This window comes from Myodes glareolus, chromosome 17, assembly GCF_982192425.1.
Source record: "Myodes glareolus chromosome 17, mMyoGla1.1, whole genome shotgun sequence".
Classification (NCBI taxonomy): domain Eukaryota; kingdom Metazoa; phylum Chordata; class Mammalia; order Rodentia; family Cricetidae; genus Myodes; species Myodes glareolus.
Genome location: NC_142042.1, coordinates 28,128,948 through 28,150,590, shown reverse-complemented (window position 1 = coordinate 28,150,590; position 21,643 = coordinate 28,128,948). Strand labels below are relative to the sequence as shown.

The 21,643-nt window shown below is 43.3% G+C and overlaps 1 protein-coding gene across 2 annotated transcripts in view; it reads right to left on the bottom strand.

The window, feature by feature from the left end:
* Mcub (mitochondrial calcium uniporter dominant negative subunit beta) overlaps positions 1–21,643 on the bottom strand; it is a 59,643-nt gene that overhangs the window by 727 nt on the left and 37,273 nt on the right. For both annotated transcript variants that reach the window (XM_048456843.3, XM_048456844.3), the window contains 6 exons: positions 14,428–14,503; positions 13,405–13,575; positions 8,174–8,278; positions 3,254–3,414; positions 1,802–2,005; positions 517–633 (listed from right to left, as the gene is read on the bottom strand). In XM_048456843.3, the coding sequence (XP_048312800.3) occupies positions 517–633; positions 1,802–2,005; positions 3,254–3,414; positions 8,174–8,278; positions 13,405–13,575; positions 14,428–14,503 (834 nt within the window). The remainder of the gene's footprint in view (positions 1–516; positions 634–1,801; positions 2,006–3,253; positions 3,415–8,173; positions 8,279–13,404; positions 13,576–14,427; positions 14,504–21,643) is intronic.

Genomic DNA, 21,643 nt, shown 5'->3' with positions numbered 1-21,643 from the left:
AACTCACTTTGTAGACCAGGCCAGCCTTAAACTCTCAGAGATTCACTTGCTTCTCTCTCCCAAATGCTGGAATTAAGGGTGTGTGCCACCACTTCCCAGCCAGTTCATATACGTTTTAAAAAGACAAAAAATCCCATGCACAGTGGAAAAGCGCTTGCCACGATTCAGTCCCCACTACTGTCACATAGCAAAGTTATCAGAAAAAAGCTTAAATTTTAAGGGGCTGGAGAGATTCTCAGCAGCTGAGAGCACTGACTGCTCTTCCAGAGGCCCTGAGTTCAATCACATGCTTGCTCACAACCATTTGTAATGAGATGTGGCACCCTCTTCTGGCCTGCAGGCTTACATGCAAACAGAGAGACAGAACAATCCCATCCCAACCTTTTGCTAAATAATACATGAAAATCTCAGCCCAACATTTGCCAACCTGTGAAAAATGAATGAACCAACAGTTACAATGCATTACCCCGTCTCCCAAACAAAACCAGCTCGGAGAAGCACTTGAAAAAAAAATACCTCCGCGAGGTCCTCCTTTAGCTTGTTGTATTGCTCCACATCAAAGCACTGTTGCTGCGATTTCTTGTGGAAGAACTGAAGAAACTGCCTGCTCCGAAGGGAAGAGTAGGTGTAGTTCTAAAGGAGAGAGGAGAGCGCGTAGTTCAAGTGAAGATACTAACTCAGCGACAGCGAGGCCACGTGGGGAGAAGAAAGGGATGTTCACGGCACAAACAACCCACAGAAGTAGGGCATGCGGCCCGAGTTGAGTAGCTGCCCCTCTTACTAGCAGGCAGACTGGGAAGAGAAAATGCACACGTTGCAGAAGAAAAGCGGCAAGATTGAGCAAAGCAACCTTGCGACAAGCTAGTTACTGGATATTGCTAACTTTCGTGGTGCACATTCAATGTCCTTGGTTAGTGAGGGCACAGAGAACATGAATGCAGCATTCATCCCAATGGAGGAGGAGTTCATGTGTTTACACTAATTCTGTAGGAATTAAAATTTGTATTTTATATCCATCCATCTATCCATCCATCCAACCTTGTTAAAAAAAATTGCTAGATTCAGAAATCTCAGCACATGAAAGGGTTTTATCGATTGCGGCTTGTGCAGGCTAGATTTATGTCAACTTGACACAAGCTACATTTATCTGAGAGGAGGAAGCCTCAGTTGAGACCCTAGATAGGCTGTAGGCAAGCCTGTAGGGCATTTTCTCAATCAGTGGTTGGGAGAGTCGTGTTCAGTAGTGGGCAGTGCCACCCCTGGGTCGCTGGTTCTGGGTGCTTTAAGAAAGCTGGTGGTCCTGGGTGCTATAAGAAAGCAGGCTGAGGGCTGGAGAGATGGCTCAGAGGTTAAGAGCATTGCCTGTTCTTCCAAAGGTCCTGAGTTCAATTCCCAGCAACCACATGGTGGCTCACAACCATCTGTAATGGGGTCTGGTGCCCTCTTCTGGCCTATAGGCATACACACAGACAGAATATTGTATATATAATAAATAAATATATATATAAAAAAAAGAAAGAAAGCAGGTTGAGCAAGCCATGAGGAGCAAGCCAGTAAGCAGCACCCCTCCCTGGTCTGTGCACCAGCTCCTGCCTCCAGGTTCCTGCCCAGTTTGAGTTCCTGCCTTGGCTTTCATCAGTGGACCGGGATTCAGGATAGGTAAGCCAAATCAACCTTTTCTTCCCCGAGGTACCAAAAGGTCATGGTGTTTCATCGCAGCAGTAGAAACCCTAACCAAGACACTGCTTGGCTTGGAGGAGGGACTCTTCAGACAGATGTTCTGACTTCCCTTACTACTCACCTGTCGGGTTATGATGAAGTATGCAAAAAAGACCATGGAATTTGCAAACGTAAGGAAGAAGGTGACTGGTTCCATGATATCCCAGGAGTACACCCACCACGTAAGCCAGGCCAGTGCCCCTCCCTGCACGGAAAGCAGGGCTAAGCCGGCCCACAGGAGTCCGCTGGTTTTGGCTTCTGACCGAGCTTCTATTCCAGCTTTGACCTGAAGGAAAGGAGAACCATTCATTTGGTTTACAAGTTTGCCAGCTTAAGGGGCAAACAGAAGCAACAAGAAACATTTGAGCCAGTGCTTAATTTTCATTAATGTGACTAGGTCAGGCGTGTAGAATGAGGAGATTTATGAAGGATGCATAACTGCTCACTTTTAAGTCAGTTCATCAATCCTTTGTTTTTTTAACTGTAAAGGTAAAATCTACTCAAACATATTAGCCAGACATAGTGTCCTGCTCCTTTAATCCCAGCACTCAGGAGGCAGAGGCAGGAGGATCTCTGTGAGTTAAAGCTCAGCCTGAAAAAAAAGGGGCTGGGGGAGGGACAAGTAAAACCCCCTAAACACAATTATGCTTACAATTAGAAGCCTAGAAATCCTGTTCCAAAACCACAGCCTGTTTTCCTTGATCCTCACTTCTGGGAATTCATCTGCAGACGCAGTTTGTGCAGATCTGGTTCTCTAGTGGCTCCTCCTGTTCTGTTTCCTGTCTTGGAGCAGGGTCTCGCTATACAGATGGAGCCCTCTCTTGCCTGGAGCGTGCTATTCAGACCAGGCTGGTTTTGAATTCATAGAACGCTACCTTCCTCTGACTCCCAAGAGCCAGGTTTAAAGACAGCCACCACCATACCCGGCATATCAATTTCTTGAAAAGCAAAATGTATGTAAATAATCCAGAAAAAGAGAACAAAGAAAAGTGTTCCTGTACCATTTTTTTTCAATACCCTTGGAAATAATGACCTCATTTCTAGAAACTGTATATTCATATACAAAGATTAGCTGCCCATCTTTTATAAGTGGAATTATAGCTTAAAGAAGGCAAGTTTTCCTCTTAGACCACACCATGCCTATCCACAAAAAAATAAGTTATTTTTTTCTCCATGATTTGGAGAAAAGAAATAAGCATAGCTGATACAAGGAAGCCATTACTAACTCTCCACCCACGGTTCTTAGGCAGAGCTGAGACCTGTGATGTAGCGCTTTACCACATCCCATTTCCCAGCCTGCTTGTCAGGCTCACAGCTGATGCTGATGCTGATGCTGATGCTGATGCTGATGCTGAGGAAGCAGAGGACATAAGCTCTGGAGTCAGATTCTCAGGCTCCGTCACTGATGGATGCTCAGCTCACAGGCCATTTTCCAGAATAAAGGAGAAAGTGAGCCTACACAAACCGCCCAAATGCCCCTGTGACTGACTCCCAGCACTCACTAGCGAGAGGCACAGCTTCCACACACACCCACCTGCTCCAGGGGCTGCAGCTGTTCCTTCAGGTGGTCAATCTTTGCCATCAGGTGACGCTCTCTTCTCTTCTGAAATTCCTCTAAGTGCAGGACTGTAAATAGTCTGTGAACCAGAGATTTCATGTTTTCCATCTCAATCGTGCGCTCGGCACTTGGTTTTTCTGAGAAAAGGTCAAAGAGGCACAGGCATTTAATACATGGTTCTCCTCCAGGTGAGTCTCGGCCAGTGGTTCTCAACCTGTGGGCCATGATCCTTTGGCACGGGTGGAGGCGGGGGTGGGTGGGTCAAATGACTCTTTCAAAGCAGTGGCCTAACACTGTCAGGAAACACAGATATTTACATTACAATTTATAACAGTAGCAAAATTACAGTTATGAAGTAGCAACGAAATAGCCACAAAGGGTCACAGAACCACAAAGGTTGAGAACCACTGGTCTAGACGATCAAATCCAAGTCCCCGTGGCTGGCCATCTGAGGTCCGGTCTGGGGCCTACTGTGCCATTTCAGTTGAGTGCACCAGGTTTTATATGATCCTCAGTCTCCTCCAGCCAATCTGCAACGCTAAGTTCCCAGACAGTTTAGGTCTGAAGTTCAACTTTGGAAGTCAGATTGTCTTGCCTCCTTTTGGAGTCTTTACTGTGGCTTTGAGAAGGATGAACGTGGGTATGTGTACGGTCTCAAGAGTAAGACTTAACAAATACAGAAAAGTAAAAAATAATTTCTTTCATCTTATCAGATCATAATAATTATAATTTCTAGTAGAATAACAGGAGAAATCAGTAGAACAACACACTGTACAAAACTAGAGAGTGAACAAGAGACTTTTGAATAAGTGGGTCTTTGGAAAGAATCAGGAAGGAAATAGAAACGTTTGTTCTAAAACAAAATGAAAATGAGAACACTGCTTCCCAGAACACTGAATATATAGTTCTGAGAGGATAGTTTATAACTGAGTACTACATTAAAAAATTAGATCTCAAATAAATAACCCAATCTTATTGCCCATTATAGATCTGGTTTTCAGGTTATTGATATCTTTCTGTTTCAGTATTGGCAGGTCAAATATATCTTGAAATGTATTCACTGGGTCTTAAATAAACAGAAATAAGGCAAACTCTACTTAATAGATGGAAAGAAATAAAGACTGGGAAGATAGGGACCAAGGAAACAGACTAAAACAGTGGGTTAGTGGAACAAGTTTTTCAAAAAGAAAAACAAGATGACAAACCTTTAACCAAATTAATCAAAAGAAAAATAAAATGCAAAGGGAGGTATTTTACAATAGTTATGGCATCTGGAGAATCAGTGAGGGACATTTTCAAAATATCGTAAATTGGAAAATTTAGAAGAAATGGATAAATTTCAAGGCTCATATGACCTACCAATATTGAAACAAGAAAATGTAAATAAATAGATCTCTGATGAGCATTAAGACTATAGCAACAAGAGTCTCTAACAAAAAAGAAAAACTCAGGGCTGGCTGGATCTGCTGCTGAATTCCATCATACTCCCAAAGATAGAACACCAGTATTTTTCAAACTAGGCCATAAAGCAGGGAAGTAAGATTTCTAAACTCATCCTATCTAATCATTATTACCCTAACACCAAAACGGGGTAAGATTTCAACAACAACAACAAAGGAATCTAAAGACCAATTTCTCTCATGAACATAGATGCAAAGTTCTCAATGAAATATTTGGAAGACAAATTCAACAACACATTAAAAAGATCCAGGATGAAGTTGATTTCATTTAGCCAGGCAGTAGTGGCACATCCCTTTAATCGCAGCACTTGGGAGACAGAGGCAGGCAGATCTCCGTGTTCAAGGCCAGCCTGGTCTACAGAATGAGTCCAGGACATCCAGGGTTACCCAAAGAAACCCTGTTTCAAAAAAGAAGAAAAATTATATGTATGAGTGTTTTTTCTGCGTGCATATAAGTACACTATGTGTGTGTCTAATGGTGGATCTCCTGGAACTGGAGTTAGGGGTGGTCGTGAGCCACCATGTGGATGCTGAGAACTCAGCTTGGGTATTCTGCCAGGGCAGCAAGCCATCTCAACTGCTGAACCCTCTCTCCAGCCCCAAAGTGATAGTTGTCTTACAGGCAGAATAAAGAAACAGTGACGAGATGAGATAGGGACAGACAGAAAAGTAGAAATTTACAAAATGTGGAAAGATGCATTAATATGACTGTGCATGGGGGTTGTTGATCGTACTGTTAGGGAATAGGAACAAACTTTGTTGTCTCTTCCTGGAAGGAGGCCATTGTCCAAGACAGAACAGAATGCCTACTGGGCTTTCAGAGAAATGGGTAGCACCAAATTCCTGTGTTAACTGCCAACCCAAACTGGTGGAGTATTTCTGCACCTCCTAACAGAACCCACAATTACTCATTACATGGTTGTTGTTTTTCTAATGTGTCTTCCGTGTGGATTTCATTTTCATGGCCTGAACTTTTCAATTCACATCTGCCAATGATTAAGAATGACTTGAAATGATTTTTTTAAACTCTAAATTTGTAACTGAATAAATTCTTCCTTAATTAATCCAGTATGATTCGCCCCTTTCCATCCAATTGTGTACACTGTGCCCTTCCCTGTTCATTCAGTCTGTGTAACATGGGTTTCCTAGCATGCAGTAACACTGAGAACAGTTAGATTGGGGCTCACTGGACCAGGAGCTCAATCCTGACATAGCATCTGCCCCAAAAGACAGCACACTTCCCACAAGCTGGAAGGAGCTGGGGACCTAGCCTTGGCCCTTTGTGGGCCAAACATTCATGTTGGGATTTGGAAGGAAGACAGGTTACATCACAAGCTTTGGAACTATTAGGCTGAGATGTGTGTCTTAACTTCCCCTGGACCTTTCCTTCTCTAGATTTTTCCAGGGACACTGTGAGCTCTGAGGACTCCTCTGCCAGCCCCTGCCTCGTCTCCCCTTAGAGCCTCCATGGATCTCTTTCAGGCTCCACCGAGTTGCTCCATGGTGCTGGGTGTTTCACAGCTGTGCTTCTTCCGATTGTCACCCTCAATGGCGATGACTTTTCCTGGATCTGGTGCTGCTGCTCCGGCTCCTTCATCTGCTCCTGCAGCTCCTGGATGGAGATGTGGGGGTGGACCCACTCGAAGTGCTAGATCTGGGCTTGGATAGCAGCCGAGTTGGTCAGCGCTTGGGGCTGGTCTTCAGGGCAGCGGCCTATACTTCAGATCGCTTTCTTAAAACAATCCGGAACCTCCAAGCCCAGGGTGGCACTACCCACAGCAGGATGGGCTCTTCCACATCAATCATGAATCAAACAATGCCCCACAGATTTGCCTATAGGGGAGTCTTATGGAGGCATTTCCTCAATTGAGGCCCCTTCTTCTCAGATGACCCTATTTTCTGTCAAGTTGACAAAACTGAACTAGTGTACTATGAAGGAAAACTGATTAATGTCATAAAGCCTCTAATCTAATGTTTTTCAACTTCAGGGGTTCAATGACCCTTTCACAGGGGTTGCCTATGGCCATTAGAAAACAGATATTTCCATTACGATAACAGTAGCAAATTACAGTTACAAAGTAGCAGTGAGAATAATGTTATGATTGGGGGTCATTGGGGGTCACCACAGCACGAGGATCTGCATTAAAGGGTCATGGACAAGGTGAACAGCGTTCAAGAGTACAGAGTGAATAGAGAGATGGAAAGGCCAAGAAACAACCACAGGAACTCTAGAAATGGTATCCACCTCACCCCAGGATGACTCCCATCAGTGACTAGACACTGGGGATGCAAGAATCGGTGTGAGCTTGAAGATCCATCTAAAGAAACCTCCAGAGCTGAAGAAGAGAAAGGAGAGAGGGGAAGGCTAAGAGATACCGAACTGTGTGACAACCCCAAGAAGCGTGACGTCTGCATGCTGGGAATGCCATACGGGAAGAAAGGGACAGAAGCAATATGCGGAGTGGTGGTAAGAGAAACGTCAGAAGCAAATTGCTAATGTTGACTATATTTCAGGTTGGGTATCTCTTACCCACAATGCTCGGGACCAGATACTTATTTCAGATTTTACGTATGTTTCAGATTTTGGAATCTTTGTGTGATGGCATGGGGATTGGACTCAGGTAAACACAATGTTCACATTTCATATATACCCTTTATAGATAGACTGAAGGTGATTTTATCATATGTATAACATGTACATATATTATGCTAAACAAACACTCTGTCCCCTGGTATATTCCCCCCCCCTCTGTGCATCTGCATTCTGACTACAACCCATCACAAGGACTCCAGTGTGGAATTTCCCACACATGTTATACCAACGTTCAAAAAGTTGCAGATCTCTGATTTTCCGTGTACGATGGTTCAGCCTACGGTTTGAAATTAAAAGCAGACTGTTTAAAGAGTTAAGACTTCTAGTTTCAGAGCTGGCCTGTGAGCCTCTTAAATCAAAAGGGCAGCAGACAGAAAGTCAGCCGCTCTCCTGAGAGCTGCAAGGGTTGTGCGCGGTGTGCAGCCTTACCACCTTGACCGTTTCCAGTTTGGTCTGCTCTCGGAAGCTAAGCAGGGTCAGTCCTCGTTAGTAGCTGACTGGTAGACTGAGGTGGCAGGGAAAATCACGGCTCCCAGTGCTGAGGAGAGGGGCTGAGCAGTGCAGCTTACCTGGCTGCGCTTGAAAACTTGTTGGAGGCACCTTATGTGAAACACGTGATTTCACAACCCAGGGGATTCAGGTAGCACGCCTCCATTTTTGAGAGCTCTGCCCAGTTCCCATGGTAAAAATCAGGGGAAATCGCCCTCATGCTTTGGAAGGAGGAAAATGGCCATTCCGTAACATCTCCGGAAACTGTTCTCAAAGCAAAACCTAGGTTGCTTTGCTCCCTGTAAAAGCTCCCACTAAAGCAAAAGTTAAGGTGGATGGACGGCCGTGGCTTACCTTTCTTGTGACACCGAACATCATAGGCTAGTTCATTAATGATGAGTTTAAAATCTTTCATTAGCAAAGTGTCCATCAACGTTGAGGCTGGAATCTCACTGCCTTCTGAAAGAAACAACACAGACGGCTTTGAAGCCGTGGGTGCCAGGTCCCAACATGCAAACACTAAGACTGCTTTTTAGGATATGGTCATGGACATTCGCCTTCTAGGTGGCTCCCCATTTTACTTAGGGAATTTTCTCCAATTGCTTTGTTTCCTCCCATTCCCCTGGACCAGATGTAGTAAGCAGGCGTTCCTCTCCCAGTGTGCCAGATGAACAAGGAAGGAATTCCACAGAAGGGCCAGAGTCAAGGAAGCAGCCCTGTCTAGGTTGACCTTGCATTCATCTTGAGCTGCAGCCTTCAGGATGACCCTTTAGCAGGCCTGGTCTGTTGCTCTGTGTTGTTTAACAGTGTGCTTCAGGCAGACAAACTCATTAGCCCGGAAGATGGAATCTTAGGACTGGAGCCCTAACAGTGGTCAGAGCCAGGAATGTGCCTGGCATCCTTAAGATTTGTTTGAGATAAACCAGGCCCACACTGATTTAGATGAAATCATTCTCGGGGGTGGAGACGACTATGTAAGCCCTTTATGTCTCACTGATTGTGGAGATTTTTCCCCCCTTCTTTGAGATAGGATATGTACTCGATAGCTTTCTGTTATTCTGAAAAGCCACTGGACTTTCGGAGGAAAGGATTTATTTGGCATATAGGTTATAGTCCATCATAGGGGAAAGCCAAAGCAAGAACCGAAGAAGAGACCACAGAGGAACACTGCCTGCTGGCTTGTTCTCCATGGCTTCTTCACCTTGCTTTCTTGTGTCATCTAGAATCACCTGCCCAGGGTGGCACCACCTACAGTGGGCAGGGCCCCTCCATACCGATTGTTTTTTGGGGAGGGGCATAGAGTTTATTTAGTGGGTTATGGGGGGAGAAAGAAAGGGGGAAGGGGAGAAGGGAAAGAAGAGAGAGAGGCAGGGGGAGGAGAGAAAGAGGGGAGAGAGGGCAGAAGTTACCTCTTCGGGAGAAAGCCAGAGAGAGCACAGGCTGGAGGAGCCCGTACCGAATGTTCATCAGGAAATGCCCCACAAATAGGTCTTAGCTGCGGTTCTGTTGCGATGAGGCGATACCTTGACCGTGGAAACTTTTCAAAGAAACCATTTAATGGGGGACCAGCCCTGACATAAACCATTTCTCATACCAGAATGGAGGTGTGGGAATGAAACCACAACTCCCATGACTATATTGGGAGGGAGTTTTCAGAGATCCTTCATGAAATCCTGAATTCACATCATGAAAATCCACCCACGTTTATCCTCCAAACAGCTTTTATATCAAAAGGTAAACTGAGGGGGAAGTTCATTAGCGTTCTGTTTCCTAGGTAGTGGGGAGAATGACTTAGGTCATGTCCACACCTATGCCTGTTCCGTCATGTAGACTAAAAAACACCTCTTCCCTAGGCAACCTCCTAAATCACAATACAAGGAGCAGAACAACATTAGCATATCCTGACCACTTGCTTAGGATGGTGTTAGGTTGTCTCACTATCAAAAGGCTAGGCGACTTCCTTCTGTGTGGTAAGTGCAAATCGTGCCTTGCCAGGTCGCTCCATTCTGACTGCCATACCATGTAGGAATATGGACCTGTATAATCTGACCCCTACAGAACACGGCTGGAGTTCTATCTTGCATCCAGACATGACAAAGTACTCGTTAAATCACCTCAGAGCAAGTCCACCTTCCCTCCTGAGTGTGTACTTTCTGAAACTTCTTCCTAACCCTTGACCTTGCCTCAACCATGAATTCGTCTTCTGAGGATCAAGGTTCTAGAAATATGGGGTAGAGGTGCAGACCTCCTCACTCTTAATTTCCCAGTAATAAAACCAATGCAATTGTTCATATTCTTGAATGCTCCCTAACCCTTGACTTAACCCCATCATGGCTCCCTACCAGCACCACCGCATGGTACCTTCTCCTCTAGAGCCAATGAAGGTTTAAAGCCCCACTTTCCCTCCTTCCACCATGACAGTACCATTAGCTCCAGGTCCAAGAGTCATCTCCAATTTGCTGTCCAGCTTTGCCCCTGGTAGTTGTAGGAACTTGTCTCAAGGCCTGGTCCTTGGATTTTAAGCTCGCAATTATAGGGGTTTGAGAAACCCTTCTATTTCAGGGATCTTCCAGCCTCCTGCATTTTGGTTTAGCATTTGGGAATATCCAGGTATATGGGGGTTGGGGAGGAGGAAGTCTCCTGAGAGTTTTAACCTCAAGGTACTGTGTACCAGTTTGCATAGAGCCTATTTCAAAACCAGAACCCAGAATGCTCTCCTGTAGGTCAGGAGTTAAGAAAGCAGTCACTGGGCTGGAAGTGGAGAACTCGTGCCGGGCAGGGAGTCCTTTCTGTTTTTCAGACCAGCCCACACACAGTTATGGGAAACACATTCTGGAAAGTTCTGAGCATGTGTTTCCTTCTGGCCAGCTTTCTGCTTGGACGTTCAGCCAAAGCCGTTTCAGCTACAGTAACCAGGATACCCAGGAAAGTCTGCTCACACAGCAGAGAAGAGCCTGGTGGCCTGCCTCCCATCAGGCTCAATGGCTCTACTGTCCCAAGAGGCAGCTAGTCAGGTCTGCACTTGGGTTTGTTGCTAGAATCTGGATGTCTGGGTTCCTGTTGAGCTGGGGTGAGACCAAGTTCCCAGGGACTGGCTAGTGATAGGCAGAGGTATGGTATCTTCAGAACCCACTTTTCAAGAGCAAATTAAACACGGGCAAATTCCACACACTGGCTCTGTTTTCTTAAAGAGCGAAACAGCAAAACAATGAATTTTTATCCGATGTCATTTAAAAATTCGCATTTAATGACTTCCACTGAAAGCCTCAGTAAGGTACCTTCGGTTCAAAGAACCCCATTTCCTAATCTTTTTAGAGAAAAACTTCAGATTTTCTGGCTTCCTTGTACTGTTTTTAAAGTCATTTGGAGGGAGAAAAACAAGGGCCATCTTCCATTTTTATCAACCAATTTTTTTTCCGCCTCTTTTCACTTATTTATCAAAGGCTTACTGAATGCTTCTGTGGAGACACTGCTCAATTCAGCCTCACCTGAGATCTACGTATGCATCTGTCTGCTGCTAGAGTCCCAGGGCTGGCAGGAAGTCCCCTGCATTTCCAGGGCTCCAGTGTTTGAGTTATTCAGAAACTCCTTGCAGCCACAAAGCAGGAAGGAAGCTTCAAGTCTGTACAATAACCCACTAGCCTTTTTCAACCTGTTCCCCTCACCTCTGAGAATCCCCCCTCACCCAACCCCACTGCCCCAGAGTTCCTGGGGACTGCAAGCCCCTTTCATCTTTTCTAGGTCCTAGTCCCCATTGTCTCATTCAGCGCGCGCTCTCTCTCTCTCTTTTTAGACAGGGTTTCTCTGTGTAACCCTGCCCTGGTTGTCCTGGAAATCACTCTGTAGACCAGGCTGGCCTTGAACTCACTGAGATCCACGTGTCTCTGCCTCCTGAGTGCTGGGAGACTCCAGGTCTCTCGTTAACTCCAAGCCCTACTGTCTCCTCCAGGCCCCCCTTATCTTCTCCAAGCCACATTGACTCCTCCAGGTCCCCCTTATCTTTTCTAAGTCCCCCTCTTTGTCTTCTCCCAGCCCCCTTCATCGTCTCTTCCAGGTCCCCCATCATCTTTTCCAGATTCTTTACGTCTTGTCCCGATCTTTACTCAGATGTGACCTTGGAGACTCACCCGTGTTCCCTACCCTACTTTCCTCCATTAATGTTTACTAATTAGCATATTGCACACGTATTGCTTTATTTTGGTTCTTTTTCCTCCTAAAATTTAAGTTCTATTAAGGACAGGAGCTTTTATCTCTCCAGTTCTTTGCTCTGTCTCTAGCATCTACAACAAGGCCTGATACATTAGATGTGCAACAAATATTTGTAAAAAGAATAAATTCTTTAATCTCCGCATTTCCAATTTCAGTATGTATCCCTTAGCTGGTTCTTAGCTTGGTTATGGAAAAAAAAAACCTTTATTTTTCTTTCTTTCTTAGCTTTAATTTTGATTTTTAACTATGTGCATATGTGTTGGTGTGTGTGTGTGTGTGTGTGTGTGTGTGTGTGTGGATGTGTGTGTGTGTGTGTGTGTGTGTGTGTGTGTATGTGTGTGTGTGTGTGTGTGTGTGTGTGTGTGTGTGTGTGTGTGTGTGTGCATTTGCATGCAATGCTGTGGAGGCCAGGTGAGGGTAGATGCCCCAGAGGTGTAGTTACAGGACACTGAGTGCTGCTTATTGTGGGTGTTGGAATCTCACTCTTCAGCGCTGAGTCATTTCCCCGGCCCCTGCTTATTTTCTTTTCAAAACTACAACAGTGATTGCCAACTTTTAAATAAGCTTATATAGAACTTTTAATGCAATAAAATAACAATGATAGTTTATTGATGTATATTTACCAATGGCCTTTGAATATTGAACTGAGATAAATAATTCCTTATGTAATTTTAGGAGCAGTTGGTCTAAAACCATTTCATGCCATGATAATATAAAATCCATACCATATACTTAAATACATAAATGATTAACTACCGCTCCTGATATTAAGATGTATTTTCCTAAGAACTCATTCTATGAAAACATTCCCTAACTATAATTGCATTATAATAAAGATTAATTCACTGTCTGTGAATTTTCTACTAACTATTTTAATTGTAGAAAATAAACTTTATCCCCAGTTTATCAGGTTTTGTTGAGAATTACATGCTAATGCCATTATATTAAAATTTTCTCATAGGAAAAAAATCTCTGGCTGTTTATAAAATGAATAACTGAAATTTACACTAAACTAATTCCATATTCTTTTACTTAATAAAAATGAAGCCTTTTCTTCTTTTTGCTCTGTTTTGTTTTCTGTTGAGACATGGTCTCAGTACCTAGCCTAGACTAGCTTTGAACTCTCAATCTTTCTGTCTCAGCTTCTCCAGTTCTTGGATTCTAGGCATACACCACTGTGCTGGCTTTGAGCTATTATTTTAATCGTACTGACATGTGAAAAGGAAGGGCTGCAAAAAGGGTAGCCATCGGTTATATAAAGAATGATTTAACTTATCAATGACGCTCTTTTTGGGAGAGTAAAGAACCAAAACAGGCGTGCAGAAGGGAAGAGAGAGCAGGCTGGAGGTAGAGGGCTAAGAGGCACAGATCCATACCTGCTGTGGTGATGGCCGCAGCTTTGATGCCTTTGTCTTCATTTTGTAAGTCCCGAAGGAAGGAGCCAACTGTTGACACCATCGGCTTGACGACAAACTGACAACGCTCTTTTCTGGATGGCAGAGTCAGTGTCACCAAGGGAAGGCCATGTCTATAACTGACTGTTATTTCTGTGAAGACAAAAGTGTAGGTTAGAAGGTGGAAATTTTTAATAAATAAATAAAAATAAAATAAAATTGTAGATATTCATGAAAAAAAATGTAGGTTAGAACCTTAAAGCTTTAAAACACGAGAATTTATCAGGGCTGGAGAGACGGCTTAGTGGCTAAAAACACTGACTGCTGCTGTAGAAGACCCAGGTTTGGTTCCCTGCATCCTTGTGGCAGCTCACATGGTCTGTAACTCCATTTCCAGGAGAGCCAAGGACTCTTTTGACCTTTGCGGACTTATTGCATGCACACTGTGCCATTGAGCGATGATTCAAAAAAGATGACTTCCACCCAGCATTGGGTTGTTGATGGACAGCCTATGGTGACTGGGAGAGGCATTACCCTCCCATCCCCCTTATAAGGTAAAGTAATGGAATGCTCGTGCTTACATGAGTAATTCATAGATCTTGGAATCCCTACAAAATTTGTGTCACTACATGGTTTCTGCATTGTGCTATGGTTTGCCATTGTATCCATTTCAGGCCTGCTGGTCTCTAACAGTCTGCTGTAGTTTCTCCTGCTCAGCATCATAATTATCTGCCCCAGGTCTTCACAGGTAATGAGTTCCGATTCTTAAGGCAGGAACTCACGCATCTTTGTCTGACTTATCTCCAGTTCCTAAGGTCACGCAGTGAAGTTTGCCAAAAGGAATCACCAATGACATCATGCTACCAGAAGGGCAAGAAACCAAAGACAACTAGTAGGTGGGGTGGGGTAGGCAGAGTGTGTTCAGCTCAAGACCGCATCTCCTGCTTTATTCGAAAGAATGGAAATAAAGTTAGAATAAATCAAAGAAGTGAGAAGAAAACTTACCATCAGGTGGCAACGCTGTTCCATAATAGAGTGCTTGGTAATATTTTGGGTTTCCATACAGTTTCATAAATAAAACCTGTAAGAAAGAATGTGTCTTCAGAAAAGGGTAAAGCTAAAATTCAGAAGAGTCTTTATAGGACTCTTATATGGTGGAATGTGAACTTTGTCTGTGTGCCCCACATGGGCATGCTGGAGTGTGAACTTTGTGCGTGTGCCCCACACAGGCCTGCTGTGGTGGTTTGAATGAGAATGGCCCCCCATAGGTTCATAGATAAATGCTTGGTCTGCAATTCATGAAACTGTTTAAAAATGATTAGGGGTGTGACCTTATTGGAGGAGGTGTGTCACGGGGGGGTGGCTTTGAGGTTTCAAAAGCCCACACCAGGCCCAGTCTCTCTCTGCTTCCATCCTGCGGATAGGATGTAAGTTCTCATCTATTGATCTAGTGCCATGCCTGCCTGCCACAGTGCTTCCCACCATGATGACCACAGACTAATCCTCTAAAACTGTATGCAATGCTTCCTTGTATAAGTTGCCTTGATCCTGGTGTCTCTTTGCACTGGTAGAACAGTGACTAAGACATATCAGAGGCAATGAGTTGCAGCAAACATCGTCTGTCACATTAACTTAAGGCTGTTCATTTGAATTTTATTTCTAAAAGTATAACCTATTATCAAGATCCAGAAGAAAAACAGCTAATTACTTAAAAAATTTTATTTTGAGACTGGCTGTTCTGGAACTTTCTGTGTCAATCGGGCTGGCTTCGGACCCACAGAGATCCACCTGCCTCTGTCTCTCAAGTGTGGTATTAAAGGCATACACCACTACACCTGGCTTTGACTCCTTAAAATGGATATACCACAGTTAACAAACATACATAGGAGATCTCCAAGTTTGTATAACGAATGTTATAATGCTATTACTTTTACTGTGGCAGAGTCTGTACAGAGTTAATAAAATTGGGATATACAAAAAGCAACCAATCTCAATCTTAACTCAAACCCTGACTGTGCCCCTGTGTGTTCGCGTGTGCGTGCATGCGTGTGAGTATGTATGTGTGTGTGTGTGTGTGTGTGTGTGTGTGTGCATGTATGAACCCTGACTTTCCTTTTAAAATTTCTTCTTTAGATTTACTTATTTTTATTTTATTTGCTTGGGTGTTCTTCTTGCTTATATCTCTATGTACCACACGCATGCCCAATGCCCACAGAAGCCAGACAAGAGCATCAGATCCCCTGGAACTGGAGTTAGACAGTTGGAAGCCACCACGTGGATGCTGGGAGTCGAACCCAGGACCTCTGGAAGGACAGGCAGGGCTCTTAGTCAGCTTGCCTGCTCCCAGCCCCTTGAACATTGAGTCCGAGGCTGTCAGGTAAGACCCTATATCAAAACAGTAACAAACGGTACAAATGTTTACTATGTATTTACATGTAATTTACACTTGCTATACTGCTCTATGTATATGTATGGGGGCAACAGATGTGTGTGCACCTGTACATTCTGGGAGGGGCTGTGTGCAGTAAAATGTCCAATGAAAACGGAACAGACCTTTCCTTTGAGAAGAGCCGTGCGTAGGAAGCGTACCCCAGCAGGAACTAGCATAATTTACAAAACAATTCTAAGCCAGAGGAGCAGCTTTTATTTAAGCATCTTAGTTCAAAAGCAGCAGTGAAATATTAGTCTAGAAAAGTAAAAGCAGCGTGTTTGCAATAGATGCCTTTTAAGGATGCTTTCATTACCCTGCCCCACGCAGCCTGCCGGTGACACCAGTCCCAGCACGAGCGCTGTAATTTGCCCTCACCACACCCACAAGATCGCCACTCTTTTCAGGATGGCTCATTTTATTTCACACGTATCCTTAGATCGTGTCGTTTACTTTAAAAAAAGATTTAAGATACAAGCTGGAAACTGGCTTAGGGGAAAAAAATCTTGGCTGCTAATAACATTTGGCTGCTCAATTTTCAAATTGCCTTTGAAAAATAAATGATGATTTTTTTTGAGACACTAGAAAAGGGAATATAGCAGTTCAGTGAGAGAGTACCTGCCCAAAGTGCTTAAGGGTCTGGGTTCAAGTACTCAGTACCCCGAAAATAAATATTTAAAGTAAATGGCTCAAGGTTTGAAAACAATACCAAAATATAGACACATAATATGTCTCAAAAGCAATAATTATTGTAGACAATCAAATTAATAGAGCTATCATCTACTATCTCAAACAAGATCTTTTACCTAGATGGGTGTGTGTGTGTGTGTGTATATAGATAGATAGATAGATAGATAGATAGATAGATAGATAGATAGATAGATAGATAGATAGATAGATAGATATACATACAGTTCCAAGCCTTCATACTTGTATCTAGCATCCAAATAGTCTGTGTATAGTTACTCCATTTATTCAAATCAGTCCACAAGGCTAACCGCAACTTTTAAATACGGCAGATGTGCCTCAAGACCTCTTTGCATGGTAAATGAGGTAACTCCATATTGGGAAACAAAGAAGAATTATGTTTTTGGGTTCCTTTAGCAGTCACATGATTCTAAACTGGGATGCACCCCTGTGGTAAACCTGGCTGTGACAGATTACTACAGATTTGGATGCACAGAGAAATAATAAATGAGCTGCGACAAATAGTGACTGTACATCACATGCCATCTGGGCAACAGCTAATTACCTAATGTTTACTAAGCAATTACTAAGTGCTGAATGACTACCCAGTCTTCAAAACTTCTGCTATCAAACTAACCATTCTTGCCTACTTTTTTGTTGTTACTATGGAAGACATCTTTTTGGATCCTTAAGGTCTAATATATTTCACTGAAACTCACTTAGGATCCTAGCCCCTCCTGCCACTCAGGAACTTCACTGAACTACAGTTTTTCAACTGTAATTTTTCAACTACAGTTTCCCTTGGATGGACAAAGCATGGTCACTTCCCCTGCCTTCGTCCATGCCCACACCCTCTTCCTTCTTGCCTTGAAAAGACTGGCTACATTTTTACCACTCTCCTCGCCTTTCACACATTCCTTACAGACTATACAGCTGGCTCCCCGCCCATCAATTCCCAGAAATCACTCTCCTAACGCTCTGCTTTCTTTCTTAGTAGATCAACTGAAAACTTAATTATCACTGACTTTGCAGAAGCTTTAGCCACTTTTCCCCCTCCCCCTTCCCCTTTTAAACGTTCCTGTCTCCCGTAATTCCCCATTGCCTTGGATCTCTGGTTACATCTTCCCAGACTTGCTTTCAGATTCCCTGTCTTAGTTAAGGCTTCTGTTGCTGTGAAGGAACACGGTGATCATGGCAGCTCTTACAAAGGAAAACATTTAACTGGGGCTGGCTCCTATTTATTTTGGTTTACATTATATTTATAATAGTTTAGTCTATTATCATCATGGTGAGAAACATGGTAGCATACAGGCAGATGGCGCTGGAAAAGGAGCTGAGAGTTTTACATCTTGATCCACAGGCAGCTGTCATATTCCACATCTGGGTGACATCGGTTGGTCCCACCTGGCTTATTCCGCTGTGTTGGAGGGAAGCGTGGGGATTAAGAAAGAGACAGATAAGAGACAACTCATAGAGTCAGGAGGGCATCCAGTAAATAGTGAGATTCTGCCCCGTGTTTATTTCTCATAGGCTTTATCTACCCCAATCCAAAGAGGAGGGAGAAGGCAAGAGGCTTCTTTACCAAGATCCAAAGAACAAAGAAACAAACAAAAAAAATAGAAACAAAAAAAGAAACAAACAAACAAAAAGATACAAAGAAAGAACCTTTCTCAATACTCAAAGCATCAAGTAACCACACCCTAGGTCCAAATACCATATTAGTAGCCACACCTTGGGTCAAACCTCCTTTCATATAACCTTGAAGGAGCAAGAATAGTTCTGAACTCTCTGACCTTTAGTCAAGGTGGAACAGATCACCTCTGTGTGTTCCCACAGGCAACAGATGACTACGAACCACACTGGGCGCAGCTTGAGCATATGAGATCTCAAAACCCACCCCTACAGTGACACACTTCCTCCACCAAGGCCACACCTCCTAATACTGTCACTCCCTCTGGACCAAATATTCAAACACATGAATTCCATGAGAAACAACCTCTGTTCTCTTACTCCACGAGAGATCAGCAGTACCTCCCCGCTCACATAGTCCCAGCTGAATTGCTGGGCTGTTAGCTCGACACAGCGTCTACAACCTGGAGTCTCTTTTTAAGTTGTGTATACACGGCTGGAACCTTCTGAGGTAGCTTCCCTGGCTCACACATTCTCCCATTTTCTTGCTCTCAACTAGAGGATGCTAGACTTCCCTAAAGCATGCCTGTGCCATGTGACTGCCTGTTCCTTCACTGTGATGGGCCAGACACCTGCTCCAAACTGAGCCACTGAGACTCCAATCACAGGAATCTGACTGAGCTCAAGAATATGTTCAAGGGGCTGGAGAGATGGCTCAGAGGTTAAGAGCACTGGCTGCTCTTCCAGAGGTCCTGAGTTCAATTCCCAGAAACCACATGGTGACTCACAACCATCTGGAATGAGATCTGGCGCCCTCTTCTGGCGTGCGGGCATACATGGAGGCAGAATGTTGTATACATAATAAACAAATAAATAAATCTTTAAAAAAAAAAAAGAATATGTTCAAACCATGACTCTACACACTGCTGGGGAGAATATACACAACTTTTTGAGAAAGCTAGCAATATGCCTCTAATTATACAAAATTCCACTGACCCAACAATGCGACCTCTGAGTATAAGCCGAGAAAAAGTCATTGTGAATATGCTTAAATGACACGTATAAAATATATCACACAGTACCGTATCGCTTTTCATGATGAGATTAAACAACTGGAAATTGTTGGGCAGTGGTGACACACTTCTTTAATTTCACCACTCGGGAGGCAAAGGCAGGTGGATCTCTGTGTGTTCAAGGCCTGCCTGGTTTACAGAGTGAGCTCTAGGGCTACACAGAGAAACCCTGTCTTGAAAAAAACAAAAGACCAACAACACAAGAAAAATTGGAAATTATAGAAATCATCATTAGTACAATGAACATCTTATTTATATATTATATTTATAGTACATAAATTTATATTATATAAATATATTGTATTATTAAATATTTATACACTATATATTAATAAAAACACTGTGACTGAATCACAATGTAATATGAAGCAACAAAAATAAATACAAAATGTTACATTCAGTAATATTCCACTTAAAAACAAAAAGGAAAGTACCCTGTAATTTGAGAAGACAGGAGAATGGTTATGCTTCAGACTGGGCATAAGGAAGCTTCTAGAATGCTTCTGATCTCTTTCTTGCTCTGGCTTCATTTTTAAAGTCCACTAAGCTTTCCCTGATACTAGACAGCTCCTGTATGAATGTCATTCTTGAACATCCTCAGTTAGACTGGAACTCTTCTTTGTGACGCTGTTTGCAATAGCTGGGCTAGGATATGGCTAACGCATGGAGAAACTGTGTGCTAATGAAAAGACCAAAGCATGATAAGGCACTAGGAAGGAGTGATCCCATAGGAAAGCTTCACAAGATATCAAGATGAGAACGCAGACCAATTCTTGGTAACCTAAGTCCATCACTGTCAAGAATGACCTGGGAGAAGGAGGTCAACCAGATGGTGCTGACACAGTAGTCATCTTCTGTACTTGGATGCCTAGGGCTGGAGATGCTGAGAAACAAGGAGCTACACGGGACGGCATAGGCGGCCACTCTGTTCGAGTCCTGCAAACCAGCACCTAAATGCTTTGTGTTTATTCACCCTGAACAAATTTAATGCTATAATTAATTACTTTTTAAATGTCCTTATAAAATATTTTAAAATCAAATTTTGAAATAAAGTGTGTTGAAATAATGTAAAGCAGAAGACTTCAACTGGAAGTTGTGAAACTTTATCTTTTTAAAATTTATTTTTTCACTTCTGTCATTTCTGCTTTGAATTTATAATTTTGTATTTCAATTTGAATCCTTTCCTAAGATATAATGCATATATCAGATCTTATATCCACCCCCCGTGACTTCTAGTTTTGAATCTTATTCCTTATTGTCTGTATTATAATTTCATTACATTAGTTCGGCACATCAGCCTCAAGGCCTTCCATTCACTAGCCTACCATACCTGGTACCTGGTTAAGACAGTACTGATATTAAATCTGACCTTCACAGAGAAGGAAACAGAAACATCTAAAGCTTCGCTAAGTCACTTCTGAAAATAACAATACAGTAAAATACAGCTATAGCAAGACGTTCCTTCAGGTCTACTGGTATCCCATAATTTTCTTGTGAGGAAAGGACTATAAGCAGTAGATATGAAGATCTGATTAAACATAGAAGAGAGCTCTTGTTGGTGGTGGTTTAAAGTGGTTCACTGAAACCATACCGTGCAATCTCAAAGCCTCCCCAGTACACAATGGCTGAGAAAATGTGAAGATGCTGTGGGTTTGGATCCACTGGGAGAGACCAAAGACTTAGGCTCAATTCAAATTTAGATTAAATGAATTTATTCTTCCTGCCTGCCTTAGAAGGCTCTAAGGGTGGCAGCCTTAGCATCCAACATCATGCCCAATGGGAGGGGATTAAGATGGTGTTTTAAAGGCAAACATCAGAAAGGTGTGTGTTGTAACTATCCGAGGAATCCACAGCAGGGCAGGAACATAGTTTTATTTCCCTCAGTTGTTTTTTTTTTCTTTCCTGTAATATAGCAATAAAAAGACCATTCTATTCCTTTCTCAGAGGATAAGCAGGTTTTACAGAAACAAAGACAGCTGTTGGTATCTCACAACCCATTATCTTATTCTTATCTCACCTGCAGGCCCCTAAGATTTCCCGGGCATTCCAGAACAAATGGTCAATGCCCCTAAAAGGATGCCTGACTCCAAAGATGCCTGGCTGCAAGGATGCCTGGCTCCATACTAAGTTTCTTCAGCATCACAGGGGACCTGTGTAAATAAATGATCACTCAGGTCTGAGCACTCAAATGACAGGGATAGAGCAGTTAGTCTCTGGGCAGGCAGGAGCACAGTGTCATCAGGTCAGGGCTGGCTGTCATGTCCCCCCATTGACAGTGTCTTGTAGGAGCACAAGAGGGACAAAAGGACAGCAGAGTCCTCAGAGAGACAGCTGGCAAGACGGCTCGACCTCAGATGTTTAAAAAGGGGAAGGAGTAAGTGGTTGTTAAGTGAGGCAGGCTACA